Source organism: Rattus norvegicus, chromosome 20 (assembly GCF_036323735.1).
Source record: "Rattus norvegicus strain BN/NHsdMcwi chromosome 20, GRCr8, whole genome shotgun sequence".
Classification (NCBI taxonomy): Eukaryota; Metazoa; Chordata; class Mammalia; order Rodentia; family Muridae; genus Rattus; species Rattus norvegicus.
Window position 1 is genome coordinate 10,726,159 of NC_086038.1, and position 17,725 is coordinate 10,743,883.

The 17,725-nt window shown below is 52.6% G+C and overlaps 1 protein-coding gene across 20 annotated transcripts in view; it reads left to right on the top strand.

Annotated features, from left to right (window-relative positions):
- Trpm2 (transient receptor potential cation channel, subfamily M, member 2) overlaps positions 1 to 17,725 on the top strand; it is a 49,606-nt gene that overhangs the window by 22,969 nt on the left and 8,912 nt on the right. For 6 of the 20 annotated variants that reach the window (XR_005497198.2, XM_039098555.2, XM_039098554.2 and 3 more), the window contains 16 exons: positions 1,975 to 2,112; positions 2,632 to 2,761; positions 2,986 to 3,131; positions 3,936 to 4,048; positions 5,015 to 5,228; positions 6,874 to 6,992; positions 7,432 to 7,564; positions 7,996 to 8,167; positions 11,455 to 11,638; positions 13,084 to 13,265; positions 13,434 to 13,566; positions 14,914 to 15,001; positions 16,069 to 16,156; positions 16,408 to 16,518; positions 16,637 to 16,794; positions 17,439 to 17,515. Coding sequence is in view for 16 of the 20 variants with exons in the window: in XM_039098555.2 (XP_038954483.1) it covers positions 1,975 to 2,112; positions 2,632 to 2,761; positions 2,986 to 3,131; positions 3,936 to 4,048; positions 5,015 to 5,228; positions 6,874 to 6,992; positions 7,432 to 7,564; positions 7,996 to 8,167; positions 11,455 to 11,638; positions 13,084 to 13,265; positions 13,434 to 13,566; positions 14,914 to 15,001; positions 16,069 to 16,156; positions 16,408 to 16,518; positions 16,637 to 16,794; positions 17,439 to 17,515 (2,186 nt within the window). In the remaining 4 variants the exon portion in view is untranslated. Of the gene's footprint in view, positions 1 to 1,974; positions 2,113 to 2,631; positions 2,762 to 2,985; positions 3,160 to 3,935; positions 4,049 to 4,454; positions 5,229 to 6,870; positions 6,993 to 7,431; positions 7,565 to 7,763; positions 8,168 to 11,454; positions 11,639 to 13,083; positions 13,266 to 13,433; positions 13,567 to 14,913; positions 15,002 to 16,068; positions 16,157 to 16,407; positions 16,519 to 16,636; positions 16,795 to 17,438; positions 17,564 to 17,725 lie in introns of those variants that run through there. The other 14 variants (XM_006256249.5, XM_063279051.1, XM_063279050.1 and 11 more) reach the window with 12 other exon arrangements.

The following is a 17,725-nucleotide window of genomic DNA, read 5'->3' on the forward strand; positions in this document are numbered from 1 at the left end:
GGTGCAGGGACATGCTGGTGACTTGCAAAGTCTGGCTCCTTGGTGGATGGCCACTGTGTCCTCAGCTGGGTTGTGAGCTCATACAGCCATTAGAATTGCTAAATGTGTGTGTGTAGGGGTGTGGGGGGGCAGAGCGGTGGGAGGGGGATGCTTATAATTTCAGCCCTCAGAAGACTGAGGTAGGAATATGAAGAGTTGAGGCCAGCCTGGGCTACATGATGAGGCAGTCACTGAGGTAGTCTCAAAGAAAGAAAGGGAGAGAGAGAGAAGAGAGAGAGAAAAGCAAAACCGTTGACCGTGCAAATGAGCCCAAAGCAAAGGGCTCTGCACTCTGTCCTGCAAGGCGTGGGCTTAAACAATCGTAATTTATTTTCACGCAGTAATGGAGACTGAGGTCTGAGGACAGCGGCAGGGCTGGTTCCTGAGGAGACAAACCTCTCTCAATACCCTCCTCACTTAAACCCCAGCGGCTCCTGAGTAACTTCATTTTGACTTAATTACCTCTAGAAATGTCTACAGCAGGTTTTCCCTCCCTCGTCGAGACCAAATACCTGACAAATAAATAAATAAATAAATAAATAAATAAATAAATAAGAAAAGGAAAACAAACAAACAAACAAACAAAAAAAAAAGCTTTTGGAAGGAGGGCTTTACTTTGACTCAGTTCCAGGGCACATCTTGGAGGAGACATCACACCAGCAGGATCCTGAGGCAGCTGGTCACACAGCATCTCCACTCAGGAGGCAAAGAGAGATGAATGCTAAAATCAGCTTGCTTTTTCTTTTTTGCTCAGTCTGTGGCCCATGCCGTGGTGCAGGATGAGACTCCCCTCCTCACTTAAACCCCAAAAAGGCACACCCAAGGTGCGCCCTTCAGGTAGTTCCGAATCCCATCAGCCACCGTAAACCGCCACGAATGCCTTGTCTTTGAAGTTGCACGTTGCAGGTTTAGGCGCCAACGTAGCACTTTCTGAGGGGCTCAGTTTGCTTGTAACAAACCCCATTCTAAAGCTGGGAAGACAGAGGTTTCTCAAAGACAGCACCTCCCCTCTGCCCTGAGCCCTGAGTCCTGCTGTGTGCCTGGACTGATGGGAAGCACCGTGTGCGTGTCCTGCCAAGGGAGGTGTGGCATTTATACACACACTTCAGCTGGCGTCGGCATCAGGAGGACCCTTTGCTTCTCTTCTGTTTATGGCTTGAGTCTGATGAATTGGTGTGCGTGTGTGTATGTGTGTGTGTGTGTGTGTGTGTGTGTGTGTGTGTGTGTTATATACATTTGGACCTATGTGTGTTTGTATGAAGAGGCCAGAGGTTAACATAGGGTATCTTCATCAATTGTTACTATCTAATTTATTTATTTATTTATTTATTTATTTATTTATTTATTTATTTATTATATATGAGTACACTGTCACTGTCTTCAGACACACCAGAAGAGGGCATCGGATCTCATTACAGATGGTTGTGAGCCACCATGTAGTTACCAGAATTTGAACTCAGAACCCCTGGAAGAGCAGTCAGTGCTCTTAACCACTGAGCCATCTCTCCAGCCCTACTCCCTAATTTTTTTTTTTTCCCGGAGCTGGGGACCGAACCCAGGGCCTTGCCCTTGCTAGGCAAGCGCTCTACCACTGAACTAAATCCCCAACCCCTCCTACTCCCTAATTTTAAAGATAGGTCTCTTACTGATTCCACAGTTTGCTGTTTCAGCTAGCCCGAGTGGCCAACTCTAGGAGTCCTCCAGTCTCTGCTGCTCAACACCACCAGGCTTACTCACTTTTCTTCCCATCTGCGGTGGGGATCTGAACTAAGATTCTCAGGCCTCTGCAGCAAGCTCTTTACCCTCTGAGCCAAGAGTGATGTGTGCCGTCTCTCTCTGACGTCACAAGACAGGACACACACTGCCCATTACCTTGGGGTCTGATGCTGGGAGTGGGGGAAGTCTTTGGGACACAGACTGTTCTCTGCCTATCAGGTGCAAGGAGTGAGCCTCCGGTCTCTCTATAAGCGATCAACAGGCCACGTTACCTTCACCATTGACCCAGTCCGCGATCTTCTCATTTGGGCCATCATCCAGAACCACAGGGAGCTGGCGGGCATCATCTGGGCTCAGGTATCAGGCCCGGCTTAGTGGCAATGACTAGACTGGTGGTCTGAGTCAGGGAGTCACCTCCCGCAGCAAATCGCAGCTCGCAGCTGAGTGGCTCAGTTAAGATCTCTAACCCGGAGAGTCTTGGAGCATCCAGAAGTGGGAGACAAGAAACTTGGGTGGAAAAATAATTCTTAAATGAAAGACAGAAAGAAAAGGAAGGAGAGATAAAGAACCTATAAAAAAAATCTGTTGTGCTTACTTCCACGGCTTACAATGTAGGCAGCATTGTTCTCTGTGACCTGCCCAGGTTCATGTCTGTTTGTTATACCCTTTAGGGAGACAAGCACACGGTACCCATGGGCCCAAGAGGCCGCCATATTATGATATGTGTTAATGTGGCATGACTCAAGTCATTTATCTGAACAGGGTCCACATAAACTTGGGATCCTAAGCAGCTCTGTTGGCTAGCATAGGTTTCTGGGGGCAGGGTGGGTAAACCTAGCTAGTCCCCCAGGTCCTCACAGTGTCCTTGTATCCCAGAGCCAGGACTGCACAGCAGCCGCACTGGCCTGCAGCAAGATCCTGAAGGAGCTGTCCAAGGAGGAGGAAGATACAGACAGCTCTGAGGAGATGCTGGCACTCGCGGATGAGTTTGAGCATAGAGCTATCGGTGAGCCTCCGGGGTGGGGCACCTGCACTGTCACCAGCATCTTCCTTTCTGCATGTTAGCTCTGATGCTGTTGCTTAGTCCTTGTCCACGGTCATGGTGTAGATGTTCCGGGACAGTACCGATGTGTTAGTCTCGCCCAGTGTCCTGCCTTCGCTGAGGGAATCACTTGAAGGGCCGGCTCTCCGTCCCCATGCGCTGACTGAAGTAGCACCTCTTCTCCTCAGGTGTCTTCACCGAGTGCTACAGAAAGGATGAGGAAAGAGCCCAGAAGCTGCTTGTCCGTGTGTCTGAGGCCTGGGGGAAGACCACCTGCCTGCAGCTGGCCCTCGAGGCCAAGGACATGAAATTCGTGTCTCACGGAGGGATCCAGGTGATTCCCCGAGGGCTTCCAGAGCCAGGTGCTTAGGAGGGCACAGCCCTGACTTTGACCTCACGGCTGAACCCAGCAATGTAGCTCTTTGATGACTGACTGGGCTAAGGACCTGGTACTTAGCCACAGGCCGATGCATGGGCACTTGTTTCTTGGTTTGGGGGATGGGCAAACTGGAGCACAGCAAAGTAAGTGGCTGGTGGACATGAAGACAGGAGCTCAAGTGTGAGGGGGCCCCCCAGTGCGCTTTCCCAGAGCCCGTGCCACCTAAGGGGAGCTCAGGAAGAACAGGGGGACAGTGCAGCCTTCATGAGACATTAAGGACCAGGGGACACACCCCGACTCCTTTACTGATTGGTTATCCTTAGAGCCCAGCCTCAGGCTGTTATAATAACCATGGAACTCCATGTGTCCTGGGCTGTGCGGAACCTGGGGAGGAATCGAACCTGGCCCAGGGCACTGAAAAGGGTCTGTTTATGACTATGAGGGATGGAATGGCCTTAGGAGCTTACAGAAATTGGGAATCCTGCAGCTAAAGGAGGGATGGCTGGCAAGAGGGGAGTCAGAGCCCCGTGAAATAAGTCCTGTTTCTCCACCATGCACAATGGCCTGTCTCCAATCACACAAAGCCCCATTCCTCTGCTGGCTGACAGTGGGGTATTGTCATGCTGTCCACCTGCGGTCAGGGGTTCAGAGCACCGTGGTTATGACGATGTGACCGTTGCTCATCCTTGGGTGGCTGGCGTCTTAGGTGGGGGTTCAGGCCTCTGGGTGTCCGCTGTCCTGAGACCACCCTGTCCACAGGCTTTCCTAACAAAGGTGTGGTGGGGTCAGCTCTGCGTGGACAATGGCCTGTGGAGGATCATCCTGTGCATGCTGGCCTTCCCTCTGCTCTTCACTGGCTTCATCTCCTTCAGGTGAGGGGAGGGGACCCCTAGAGTGGGCAGGAAGTAGGGGGAGTACCACCAATCCTCAGTCGCACATTTGGGTCAAATTTCCATGCACTGAGTTTTCTGCTGGATACTGGATGATGGCCGTGCTGATGAGTCTGTGGCTTGCCCTCAGCTCCATGGCAACAGGGAACCTGGAGTGCATGGGCGTGGTCTTGGTGCTGCAGCCCGACTGGGTGGAAGATTGAAGACCAGACAAGGCTATGTTTCGCCTTGGAGCACGTGGGCTCTTGTTAAGATGTCATCTTTGTTTTGATAGATGGTGTCGCTGGGTTCCCTGGGAGTTCAGGGTCAGAGACCAAGCCCCAGCCTAGGTGGCCAGTGGGAAGCCCTCCTATAGACATGGGTCACATGGTCCACCACCTTCTCACAGCCCAACTGTTGGAAACGTGTCCTGGAGGGAACGGAGGCACCAAGGAGCGGCCTCCATCTGCCTCGTCTTCTGGATTCCCACCCTGTACAAACCTAGGAGGACCAGAAGTCAACCTCATCCTGCCCGGGGTCATGGACATCACCCCGAGACCTTTATAGTGTCTTTCCCTTCCCTAAGAGGAACAGAGCTGAGCCTCTGTTTCCAATAGCAGCTGTGACAAGAGACATCAGAGCACAGGGCTTGGTCACCCGGTTAGACCGACCCTTGTGACAGTGATGGTAGCTGGTTCTCATTTGTGGGGGCACCTGAGGCCTGGGAGCTCCTCTAAAGCAAAGAGCACTGCACAGGGAACCTAACCCAGGCTGGGCTCACAACCAAGCGTGGCCCTGGATGGGAGCTGTGACATCTGTAGGATGTACCGAGATTTGATATAGAAAGAAACCTTTTGGGCCTATGTGAGGCTTGGGGTCTTCAGTGCCAAAGCTGTCTTGCTGGCCCGTCTATGCCAAGGACCAAAGTCTGTGGGACGTCACAGTCACCTGATGTGTCTTCTCCTGCAGGGAAAAGAGGCTGCAGGCACTGTGCCGCCTGGCCCGCGTCCGCGCCTTCTTCAACGCGCCGGTGGTCATCTTCTACCTCAATATTCTCTCCTACTTTGCCTTCCTCTGCCTGTTTGCCTACGTGCTCATGGTGGACTTTCAGCCCTCACCATCCTGGTGCGAGTACCTCATCTACCTGTGGCTCTTCTCCCTGGTGTGCGAGGAGACACGGCAGGTGCACGTTGCTCCCTCAAGTGTCTGTTACAACTGAGCCTCACCCAAGCCCCCGGGGTGCTGGGCAGAACCCCAGGAGGCAGGTACCTACCCCTCCACTTGGGAGCTTTGCCTTCATGGCCTGGCTACCTTATCTGAGGCCGGACCTTCCCAAGGCGAAACACTCACGATTGACCTCAGTTTCCAGGGCTGCCAGAAGTTGAGCTGTTTCTCTGTGGCTGCCTAGTCACGTTCTATGGTCACCTTTGAGTGGACATGTCTCTCCACAGTGCCAAGTGGGGGGCTCTGTGTGATCATTCGCAAAAAAACGTGGGCTGATGGACAGTCACGTATGGTTCTGGTTTACTCCACAAAAAGGGCTTAGAGTAAAATATGCCAAACACAGAGGTACCCGTCCACCCAAGAGTATCCAGAGGTCACTTTCCTATGTGTCATGACATTCAGGGCCAGTGCCACTCAAGCATCTTCTGCAAGCTGCAGGGTCCAGGGTTTGTACCGGGGGTCAGTCGCACAGACGTGACTCTGACCTCATGGCCGATCTGTCTCCAGTCCCTTAAGAGTCGGACTAGTCCTGAGTGGCCAATATGGCCGCCTGTTCTAGCTCATGCCCCTGATAAACAGGGTGATTTTGTGAGGCTGAATATTCCAGGGACTTGAGGTTACCTCCCAGGATAAAGGCCTTCATGATGGCTGAGCAGATTAACCCTTTACCCAGTTGGGGTCCCACTGCATCCATGTGGGACCAGATTACACTGGGCGGGTACCCTTCCCGTTGAGTCACCCAAACAAGAAAGAGGAGACCCCAAGAAGGAGCTTTGGGGCTGAGTGAGCCTAGGGCAATGTGGAAGATCTGAAAGTTTGGGCCTCCTCAGCCTCTGTAGCCAGACCCTCCATGGGAGTCAAAACTTCTGTGTCCCCTTAACTCACATGGTGGCCCCAAGATAGAGGGCACATGTGTCTCTTAGAATCTGTCCCTCAGGTCCAGGGAAAGGACATGCCTTTGTTGGGGGCATGATACCAGAAAAGGGTGATGATTACTGCCAGGCAGACTGTGTGAGAATCCTGGGGTCTCTTCCAGGCTCCTGTTTTCTGGAGGGGGAGGGGGTTTCAGGAAGTAGGCGTCATTCTGGATAGAGCAAAGATTCTTGTGGAAGGCGCTGGTAGGGAGGAAGGAGGTTCAACAGTGCATATAAACACACACACACACATGTGTGCATAGTCACTCACACACGCACGCAAACACACACACTTATTCATACATGTCCATGCACACACATGTACACGCAGGCTTGCACACGCATACACATGCACGCGTATACACGCACACATGCGTACACAAACTCATTCACACCTGTCCATGCACACACACGCATGCATGCATACATACACACACATGCACATGCACACTCACGCACAATGTCCATGCATACACATGTACACGCAGGCTTAATAGCATCCCTGGTCCACGGGAGACTAGCGTGAAATCTGGTAGGGACTTAACCTCTATTTGTGCTGCTCTATTTGGATTTTTTGAGGGCCCCGTGTCCTGCTGGCCCCCACCATAGTCAAGATCTCTCCACAGAGGGCTTTGCTTATGTGACCCTGGTGGAGGCGTTGGCCTCCCCTAACTGTGGTCTCCTCAGTAGCTATTCTACGATCCCGATGGCTGCGGGCTCATGAAGATGGCGTCCCTGTACTTCAGTGACTTCTGGAACAAACTGGACGTTGGGGCCATTCTGCTCTTTATAGCAGGACTGACCTGCCGGTGAGTAGCCAGGGGTACCCGGTACCCCCTCCTTCTCCCCGCGTGGCACCCCGACTCAGCCAGTTTAAGACAATGTGGGGAGCTGGCTTGACCCCCCTGACAGGTGATCTCTGGACCCCAGCTCTTGTGGGTGACCCAGATGATGCCTGATGGAGAGGTGGCGTTGATGGAGAGGTGGCGTTGGGGCGTGTGGCTGTTCTTCCAGTCATCTTGGGTTGCTGTCATATGCTGGGGCCACCAGTCATATTGTTTGTCTGAGCTTTCCAGACACACAGTGTCCCCTTTGCCCCTCCTTGTCACCTTCACCTCTGACAAATTTAGGCCTGGCTCCCCGCACAGAGCCTTGTACCTCCAAGGACCACCCTAAGCTGGGGAGAGGTTTTGGAGCCCTCTGCCTCCTGGCGTGCAGAGCCTGAGGAGGTACCCTGCCTACCCCCAGACTCATCCCAGCGACGCTGTACCCTGGGCGCATCATCCTGTCTTTGGACTTCATTATGTTCTGCCTCCGCCTCATGCACATCTTCACCATTAGCAAGACACTGGGGCCCAAGATAATCATCGTGAAGCGGATGGTGAGGGCACGAGGGGCTGACCCGGGAGGGGCTGGAGCCCACGGTCACTGTGAGGGAAGCTGAGAGCTGCGCCCATCATGAAGAACGTAGGGAGGGGCTAGAGCTCGCCGTTCGCGCTGTGTCTTGCCTCTGCCTCACCCCCCCTCCCCAGAATCTATGAACGTCCCTCATACCATTGTCTGAATGCTATCTCCCCCAGGCTGCCTTCCATGTCTCTCATTTCGCAGCACGGACCCCGTTGCCCTCAAAACGCAAGCTCCTTATTCTTTGGGTCATCCTCGTCTGATCCCGCTCCGGGTCTTGGGGTACCCCCTATGAAGATGTCAGTGTGCTCTGTGGGGTTGCCCGGAGGCCCAGCATCCTGCATCCGTACCGAGGGATGGTGGGGAGAAGACATCCAGGGTGCAGCCCCGTTGTTTCGCTCCCTGCAGATGAAGGACGTCTTCTTCTTCCTCTTTCTCCTGGCGGTGTGGGTGGTGTCCTTCGGAGTGGCCAAGCAGGCCATCCTCATCCACAATGAGAGCCGCGTGGACTGGATCTTCCGCGGAGTTATCTATCACTCTTACCTTACCATCTTCGGGCAGATCCCGACCTACATTGACGGTAGGGGCCAGGTTGTGGGCATCTAAGGGGCAGGAGGAACAGAGATGGAGAGAAGGAGCTCCCTAGAACTCTCTAAGAGTCCAAGAGAGAGGGTTCACTTCCAGCCAGGCTGTGTGGCTTTCTAAGGACTGAGGAGGTTTAGGACTCCGTTGGGTCAGCTTGCCTCGGATGCTGATAGCCCTTAGCAGAGAGGGAAAGGTACCTGCATTTCCCTCTCAAAGAGGGGTGTGTGAGCAGGAACTTAACCTAAGCCAGAGTTGTCACCCTCTCCCCCTTTCCCTCACCTGACTATCATCAGAAATTACTTCTCTGACAGAAAGATGATTTTCATGTGTGGGCATGTGTATGTTGTGTCTGTGTGTCTGTATGTGTGTGTGTGTGTGTGTGTGTGTGTGTGTGTGTGTGTACCTGTGCCCGTAGGTGAGCCTGTGTGTGCAGGTACATATATGGATATGAGCATTGTGTGTGTATGTGCACATGTGTGTGAGTGCCTGTGTGTGTGTGTGTGTGTGTGTGTGTGTATACCTGTGCCCGTAGGTGAGCCTGTGTGTGCAGGTACATATATGGATGTGAGCATTGTGTGTGTATGTGCACATGTGTATGAGTGCCTGTGTGTGTGGTGGCCAGAGGGCAACCTCAGGTGTCATTTCTTCAGAGCCACCCACCTTGTTTGTTTGTTTTTAACTTTTTCCTTAATTTTTGTTTTACGTGTATGAGTATTTGAATGCTCACGTAATGATGAGCATCTATGTGGGTGTTGGGAATCGAACCCAGGCTCTCTGGAAGGACTCTTAACCATTGAGCCATCTTTCCAATCTGTCTTTTTTTTTTTTTTTTTTTTTTTGAGACGGGATCTCTCAGGGGTCTGGACCTTGTCTAGTAAGCTAAGTCCCAGGGATCTGCCAGTCTCCTCCTTGACACTGGTCTTGAAATTGTCAGGCATAACATCTGGCTTCGAACATGATTCTGGGGATTGAACACAAGTCCTCGTGCTGTGAGGGAAGTATTTTACTATTCCCCAGTCCGTATGCGTTTTATGTTGTCGCTTTTAGCCGGCATCCTTCAGGTAGACTTCCCACAACACAGCTACCCACAGAAAGTCTGCCCGGGACACATGAGAGGTGTCTTACGGAAGCTTGCTTCAAACCCATCCCATCAACAGCCGCTCCCCTCCTCCCTCAGCTCTACAAAGCTACCCCTCTATTGCCACACATTGGCTCTCCGGGACATGTCGCACACGTTAGAGCTAATGTGGCATGAAGTTAGTTGTGTCTGGCTTTGTTACCCCCTGGCACGTTCAGGGTTCCCAGGGGATGTAGCAGGTATCGGCACTCCATCCCAATTTTATCACTAAATTGTATTTCTCTGCATGGAAGGAGCACCTTTTAGTTATTCCTAAACTGGGACCACTCGCGTTCGATCTGGGTTTTGGTTACTGTGGCTGCTGCTGCTGCTGCTGCTGCTGCTGCTGCTGCTGCTGCTGCTGCTGCTGTGAACCTGCGTGTCCGTGCTTCTGTGTGGGTGTGTTTAACTCTGAGAACATGCCGAGCTGTTTCCCACAGAGGGTGCGTGATTCAGTTTCTTCCCACTTACACTTGTGACTGTCGGGTGGGTGCTGGCGGTGTCTTCTTGTGGATTTGACGGGCATTTCTCTAATGGCTTCTGCGGACTTAATTCCACGTGCTTACTTACCGGACCATTTTGTGCCACTTCTTAGGAGAAATATCCATTTCTATCTTGTGCCCATTTCCTCCCTTCCATCGTGATTTTTGTTATCGAGCTTTTAAGACTTTTACCTTTGCAGCATTCTCTGTTATGACAGGGCCCGTCCTTCTATTTTATTTATGAAAAGACAACTTTCTTTGAAGCATAGAATTTTAATGAGGCACAGCCCGATTTTTAGAATTGCTCCGTGCCTCTGGAGAAGACACTGCTGAACACAAGCCTCGAAAGGTTTATGAGTGTGTTTGTCTTGTAAGGGTTTACAGCTTTTGGTCTTTCTTTTGGCCTCCGCTGACCCATTTGCAAGGACTGGCTTTCAGCCCCTCCCCATCGGTGGTACGGTCCTCACCCCCTCCACAGCCACAGATTGGCTTTATCTACACACGTTTGTGTGTGAGATAAGGGTTGCTCTTGTATTTCCCTTTGTTATTTTCTATGTGTTGGCGTTGTTTTGTTTGCACGCAAGTCTACGTGTCACGTGTGCGCTTAGTGTCCGGGGAGGCCAGAAGAAAGCCCCAGATCCCCTGGAGATGGAGTTAGAGATGGTTGTGGCTGCCGTGTGGGTGCTGGGAATCAAACCCAGATCCTTTGGAAGAGGATCCAGTGCTGTGTCTTCAGTCCCTGTTGGTAGACAGGTCTCCCTACATAGCCCTGAAACTGCCAGTGAATCCCCTGCCTCTGCCTCCTCGATACTGGCTATATGAAGCTATGCATCACCAGGCTTGGTTAAGGATCATATTTTTTCCCCATGTAGCTGTCCCTTGTCCCAGCAGCGTGGGTTAACAAGCATCTCTCACTGAGTTGCTCTGGCTCCCTGCGAAAGTCTGGAGCTGTTAATTTGTCTTCCTCTTTAGCGTGTGTTGCCGTTCTTCTCTTCTTGACTTTTTTTTTTTTTGTTTCTATCATTTTTTTTCCTTTCTTTTTTTCGGAGCTGGGGACCGAACCCAGGGCCTTGCACTTGCTAGGCAGGCGCTCTACCACTGAGCTAAACCCTCAACCCCGTTTCTATCATTTTTTAGGTTTAGTTTATTTTTAATGTGTGCATGTGTGTCAGTGTGAGGTTACGTGTGTGTGCATGATAGCAGTGTCTGATTCCCAGGAGCTGAAGTTATAGCCGTTGAGCACCACCTGGAGTGGGTGCTGGGAACTGCGTTTGAGTCCCCCGGAAGGGTAGTTATATACACTTACCTGCTGACCCGCTTCTCTAGCCCCTGGTTGTTTCTTTTAAAATCCTCTCCTTCTAATTAAATTTCTCAGGATCAAAACCCGTACACTGGTGACTGTAGCTGTGAAAAGTGCCTTGGGGGAGAGATGGGTGGATCCTGGGTCGTAGGACACCAACCTGAGAATCAGCCCTGACTCCAGTCTCCCCTAAACAGCCTACTTCCTGCTTGAGGATGTCCCAGTATAGATGGTCCTCCTGTCAGCCTTTGGACCCTAGTCAGACATTCAGCCCCTATCTAACTCCTGGGATGCAGTCGTCCAAGCCTTTGGGGACCCTCAGTGACACCCAGTTCCTGGCAACTGACTGCATGGTTTTTCCTTGCCCCTCCCATTCCCCAAAGGCGTGAATTTCAGCATGGACCAGTGCAGCCCCAATGGTACAGACCCCTACAAGCCCAAGTGTCCTGAGAGTGACTGGACAGGGCAGGCACCCGCCTTCCCCGAGTGGCTGACAGTCACCCTTCTCTGCCTCTACCTGCTCTTCGCCAACATCCTGCTGCTTAATTTGCTCATCGCCATGTTCAAGTGAGTGTGGGCTCCTGTGCAGGGTAGGGCTCTCCTGGGCTGGCACGTGCACAGGCAGCCACGTGACGACTGATAGAGTGTGTGGACCCAGCATTCTGTCTGTTCACCATTTCTAGGGGACCAGGAGCCCTTGCTGTACTATTAATAATTTAATAAATCCCGATGTGAGGCTACTACCCACCTCAATGGTTTATGTTCCTGGATGAAAGCCACACACACAGCCTTTGTATTTTAATACGTCTTAGGCAGCACAGTAGCAGGACAGCTGCCTACCCTCCATGCTGTTGGAATCCACCTCCCACCGATAATTCTGAGTTACTACTTACTAATTTCTGTGTTCCGTCGTGGCTGCTCTTGACCCATTTGACCCCTTTACATGGCGGCTCTGCTTCTCCCTCCTGCACACTCCTCAGGCATGGTGTCCCTCCTTCCTCTCTTCCTCCTTGAAGTCCCAAGCCTGGGAACCCCACTTCTGTCTCTCCTCCCCAGCTATTGGCTGCTGGTATCTTTATTCACCAATCAGAATTAACTGGGGGGCAGGTTCCCAGAAGTTATGTGCGGACGATGTCATGCAAATAGTTTGGAGGGAACCAACTAGCATTAGATTTATTTATTCATTATATCTAAGTACATTGTAGCTAGCTTTCTTCAGACACACCAGAAGAGGGCATCGGATCCCATTCCAGATGGTCCCAAGCCACCATGTGGTTGCTGGGATTTGAACTCAGGGCCTCTGGGAGAGCAGTCAGTGCTCTTAACCACCGAGCCATCTCTCCAGCATTAGAATATAAGCAGCTTCATTGGTCCACTGACTCTGAGCCCTAAAAAGCAACTACTCTGTTAGGGACCAGCTCAGTCATGGAAGATCCAGCCTGCCCACAATAAACCCCTTGAGCCCTTGGCCCTCCTGTCTCAGCAGACAGGTTCTGGGTGGCTGTGACCTTTGGAAGTCTTTCTGTTACATTGTGCACCGTACACTCTTTTCTTACCAGCTAAGTTTGGGGGCTTCCCCTTCTGTCTTGGAGTATTCTAAATATTAAGAACCACATGTGCTCGCTATATCTGAGGTCAGGGTAAGGGGTATAGGTTGGGAGTGGAGAGGACTCTCTTAGGTAAGGAAAACCATCTGACAAAGTGGCACATGTCCCTTTCCCTGCTCTTGGGTCTCCGTGTCAGACTTGGGTACCTGCTTGGACTGCAAATCACTAGGCACACAAATTAGCTCCGTGTAGCCCGCACCCAGACGACATCTTGGCTTATTCCTGAATGCAAATCTAAAATCCCCGTGATTTCCTCTTCCTCACCCGCTCCCCAGAAGCTGGCTGCCTCTTGGCGGCGTTTGGCGTGCTTTCTGCTCACCTGCCTCGCTATGCCAGGCTGGAACGCTGGGTCCCACAACCATTCTGACACACGCACGCACACACATACCTCTGCCTCCCAACCAGCTACACCTTCCAGGAGGTGCAGGAGCACACAGACCAGATCTGGAAGTTCCAGCGCCACGACCTGATTGAGGAGTACCACGGCCGGCCCCCGGCCCCTCCCCCACTCATCCTCCTCAGCCACCTGCAGCTCCTGATCAAGAGGATTGTCCTGAAGATCCCCGCCAAGAGGCACAAGCAGCTCAGTGAGTCCCCTTGTCCCCAGACTGCGGTCTCAGGTCAAACTGGTGGAGTGCGTGAGTGGGAGGTTTCTTCCGGAGCCTTGGGCAGTCAATAGGTGCGTGCTAAGCCGTCGTGGTGTTGGGCTATCCCTCCATGGGGCCCTGGGTGAGTTAACCCTTTCCGGTCCACAGAGAACAAGCTGGAGAAGAATGAGGAGGCAGCCCTCCTGTCCTGGGAGCTCTACCTGAAGGAGAATTACCTGCAGAACCAACAGTACCAGCACAAACAGCGGCCAGAGCAGAAGATCCAGGACATCAGTGAGAAGTACAGAGGCCGAGAGCCACCCTCGGGGCGGGGGACACCCTTAGAGCCATGCCCCACAGTTCCAAAGCCAACCTAAGTGTGGTCCCATGGCGGGGAGGGCTGATGCTCAACTTGTGGGAGGGAAAACTGGATATCCTTGTGCCCAGACAAGCAAACAGGGCACCTAATTGGTGATGTGACATGGTGACAATGGTCTTAGTGCTGGAGGTCTCGGTGACTACAATGCTGGTTGTTATGGTGACAATGACGGTAATTGGACCAGCCGTGAACCACAGCCCCTTCTACCTACTGCGGTGGGAGAGTCAGACAAACACGTCCTGTTTGCTTGACTTTGGGGGCATCGCGAGGGATCTGAGTCCCAGGGAGGTGCCCTGCTGACCTAAGTTGATCCCAGCTCCTCACCCCCAGAGCATGGCTGGAAGTTTTGGGGTTTCTGCCAATCTCAATGGTCCCCGTGTGTCGCTGTGACTGAATCAGGGGGGTTCCAAACATGCTGTAAACATCACCCTTTCATGTCTGCAAAGTTGTCTCTGGCGGGGTGCGGGGGAAGGCAACGGTACCAGAGTGTCTTTTGTGGACTGAAAGAACACGGTGCATGGGAAAGTTGATGCCAGCACACGCAGTGCGTTTCCTAGCTTCCCTTCCCCGGGGTGGCTGTTTAAATTGGGTCACATCCCAGAAACACTGAACAGATATTACTGAGAGGCTTACTTTATTACAAAGGGATATTGCTAGCAGTTGGCACTGCAGGTGGGAGGAAGTGAAGGAATCCCTGGGCAAAACTAGGTAGGCAGGCGAGCATACACACGTGCATGCAGGCATGGGTGCCGGCAGGCAGAGATAGATGCAGGCAGGTAGGCAGGCGTGCATGCAGGCAGGCATTGGCCTGCCCTTGGTTTAACTATAAACACAGCTGGCCATGGAGGGGAGTGGGGCTTCTGGTTCAAACTAGACATTTCCCCAGCAGCCCGTGCATCGCCCGCTCCAGCCCAGCTGTCCCCACAAGCCTTGTCATCTGAGGTAGCTTTCACAGCTCATGGGCCAGCACCATGAGACAAACCCAGACAAGTGGGCTGCTGTGAATGCCCATCCCCCTCCCCCTAGCTGACACCTCTGACGTCACATTGAGCCAGGCCACATGAGCCTGGGTTGTCCGAGTGCTGGGACGGTTTTATGGTTTTATTTCGTGATGCAGATGTGTGTCATAGGTACTTTCAAATGACAAGAGACTGTATTGAGAGCCACGCCCAGGCTGCTGGGTTTGGCGAGGTCGTCTGGAATCAGGGTGTCGTGTTTTTTTCTATAGCTGGCAGGCTCCCAGAAGCTTGTCCATTTGTCCTCTTTCAGAGTGGACACCATGGTGGATCTGTTGGACATGGACCGTGTGAAGAGATCAGGCTCCACAGAGCAGAGGCTGGCCTCCCTTGAGGAACAGGTAGGTAGGCAGGTGGGATGTCGGGGTCTGGGCCTTGTAGAGCATTTTGTGTTGTGGGATGGCAACAAAGACGAAGGAATGGAAATTTGTAAATGGGAGGGGGAAGGGCAGGGGAAGGAGGGAGAGAGAGAGACAGAGACATGTAGAGAGACACACACAGAGACACACAGAGATCATTATCTATTAAAAGACTTTTTTTTTCTATGACTTTTTTTCTTTCTTCTTCTTTTTTTTTTTTTTTCCGGGGCTGGGGACCGAACCCAGGGCCTTGCGCTTCCTAGGTAAGCGCTCTACCACTGAGCTAAATCCCCAGCCCCCTTTCTTCTTTTTTTAATTAATCGATCCATTTGTTTACATCTCAAATGATAGCCCACTTCCCAGTTACCTCTCCACAAATCCCCCATCCCACATCTACCCTCTCCATCCTCTCCTCCCTCCCCTTCGCCTCTACGAGGGTGCTCCCCCACCCACTCACCCTCTCCCATCCCACTGGTCCAGCATCCCCCTACATATGCTGGGGCATCAAACCTCCACAGGACCAAGGGCCTCCTCTCCCACTGATGTCACACAAGGCCATCCTCTGCTATACACGTGTCTGGAGCCATGGGTCTCTCCTTGTACACTCCTTGGTTGGTGGTCTAGTCCCTGGGAGCACTGGGTGGTCCGGCCAGCCGACAGGCTGGAGAGATGACTCAGCCGTTAAAGGCTAGGCTCACGACCAAAAATATAGGGAAGACTTTCTTTATTCCCCCAAAACTTCTACCCAAGCCTTCTAACATGTAGCTTCCCCAGATTTGAATTGTGAGGTGTACATGTTCCTGGTGGTCTCAGAGTATACATGACTCCTCCCTCCTCTTGAGACCACCCCCGAGATGCCGATGTCTTGGAACTATATCTAAACTTTGACTGGGGCCAGAGGATCAACTCCCAAGTTCTCCTCTGAGGCTACATGGCCCATCAGGATGCCTGGGTCACTTGGGGATTAAGGCCAGACCTCCAGGCTATAAGCCACACGTAATGTGGGTCACAGGAGACCAACCTAGTCTTCCCTGGGACATGCCATCCAGGTGACTCAGATGGGCAGATCTTTGCACTGGATCGTGACGACCCTGAAGGACAGTGGCTTTGGCTCAGGGGCCGGTGCACTGACCCTGGGTGAGTATATGGTCTCTCAGGAGCTGTCTCCGTGCCCTGGGGGTTGGGGGTAGCCCTCACCTCCTCCTGTGAACTGAGCAGGTCTCTCCTGGCTCGAGCAGGTTACTGGGCTCCTGGGGGCAGCATGTCACCCCCTCCCGGACCCCCTTTATAGATCTCCATGCAAAGTTGGGAGCAGGGGACAGTTCTGGGTGACTGATGCCTTGCCAATCACGGCATAGAAAATAAAGTTCGCTTCCCTAAATGTTTAGCCAGAAAGGAAATGGACGTGAATGGTCATAGTCTTCCTCAGGTGGGGCCATTAATTTGGACAGGCCCTGTAGCAGCTGGCGATGTTACCCCAGCTCAGTGTGGCTTTAGTGGTAGGTGTTTCCTAGGGGATGGTGACCTTCATCCTTCCGTGACTGGGATCCCTGGGGTGGGAAGCGGGGGTGGGGTGGGGTGCTTGAGACTGTCATTCAAACTTGTGACTGTTTCTAGCAGCCCAAAGGGCCTTCGACGAGCCAGATGCTGAGCTGAGTATCAGGAAGAAAGGAGAGGAGGGAGGAGATGGCTATCATGTGAGCGCCCGGCACCTCCTCTACCCTGATGCCCGCATCATGCGCTTCCCCGTGCCTAATGAGAAGGTGCCTTGGGAGGTGAGCATATCTCTCTGATGTGTACCATAGCAGGAGGTGTTAGGCTCTCGGGGAAGAGAAGAGGTCCCCCAAGGTTCTCCCCTGTTCGTGGTAGCCTCCAGCCACTCGATCCTCTCTGGTCATCTGAGTGCTGACAGCTGAGGAAACTTAAGCAAGGCTTGCAGACAAATCACCCGGGCCTCATGGAGTCATGGCCCAGGGATACTCCTGCAGCTTCTCACATGCTCCAGTTGTCCTAGCCCTGCCATCCCGTCCACCTCTCCTTGCTCTTGACTCTTCAGTACCCAATGAGCAACTACAGCTCCCTTTTGAGTGCCAGGCATAAAAGAGAGACCTCTACACAGAGGCAGGACACCTGGGAGTTTACCTGCTTGTGGGCGTGCCATTCTGATGACGTACACCCCCATCCCATCCCAAGGTTCACACCCTCCATGATAAAGCTTGGGCCAGTCCCATGGGAGTCTACATCTGGAGTCTCCTCAACTCTACTGGGGCTGGGAGATACCCATGCACACTGGGGGAGGGAATTTGGTCCTGGTTGGACAACAGCCTTGGCTGAAGATACTCTTGGGCCCATTGGTAGCACTCAGGCCTAGACTGGGAGTGGGATGGAACCCTGAGGAAGCTCACTTGCTCTCTTACAGGCAGAGTTTCTGATCTACGACCCTCCGTTTTACACAGCTGAGAAGAAGGATGCGACTCTCACAGACCCTGTGGGAGAGTGAGTGGTCCCTTTCTCCACAGGGAGCCCAGAATTCACATGTGGCAGGTCCAGGAAGGTTCTGTTTCCTCTGCCCCAGGGATCCCGGGGGGGCAGCACTTCCTGCACTCTGACAATGGACATGAGCTGTGGCCAGAGGCCCCTCTTAAAAGAAAGGCCTGGGTGACTGAAGTTGGGTCACCAATGGAGGTTGAGCCCCTGTCCCTCTGT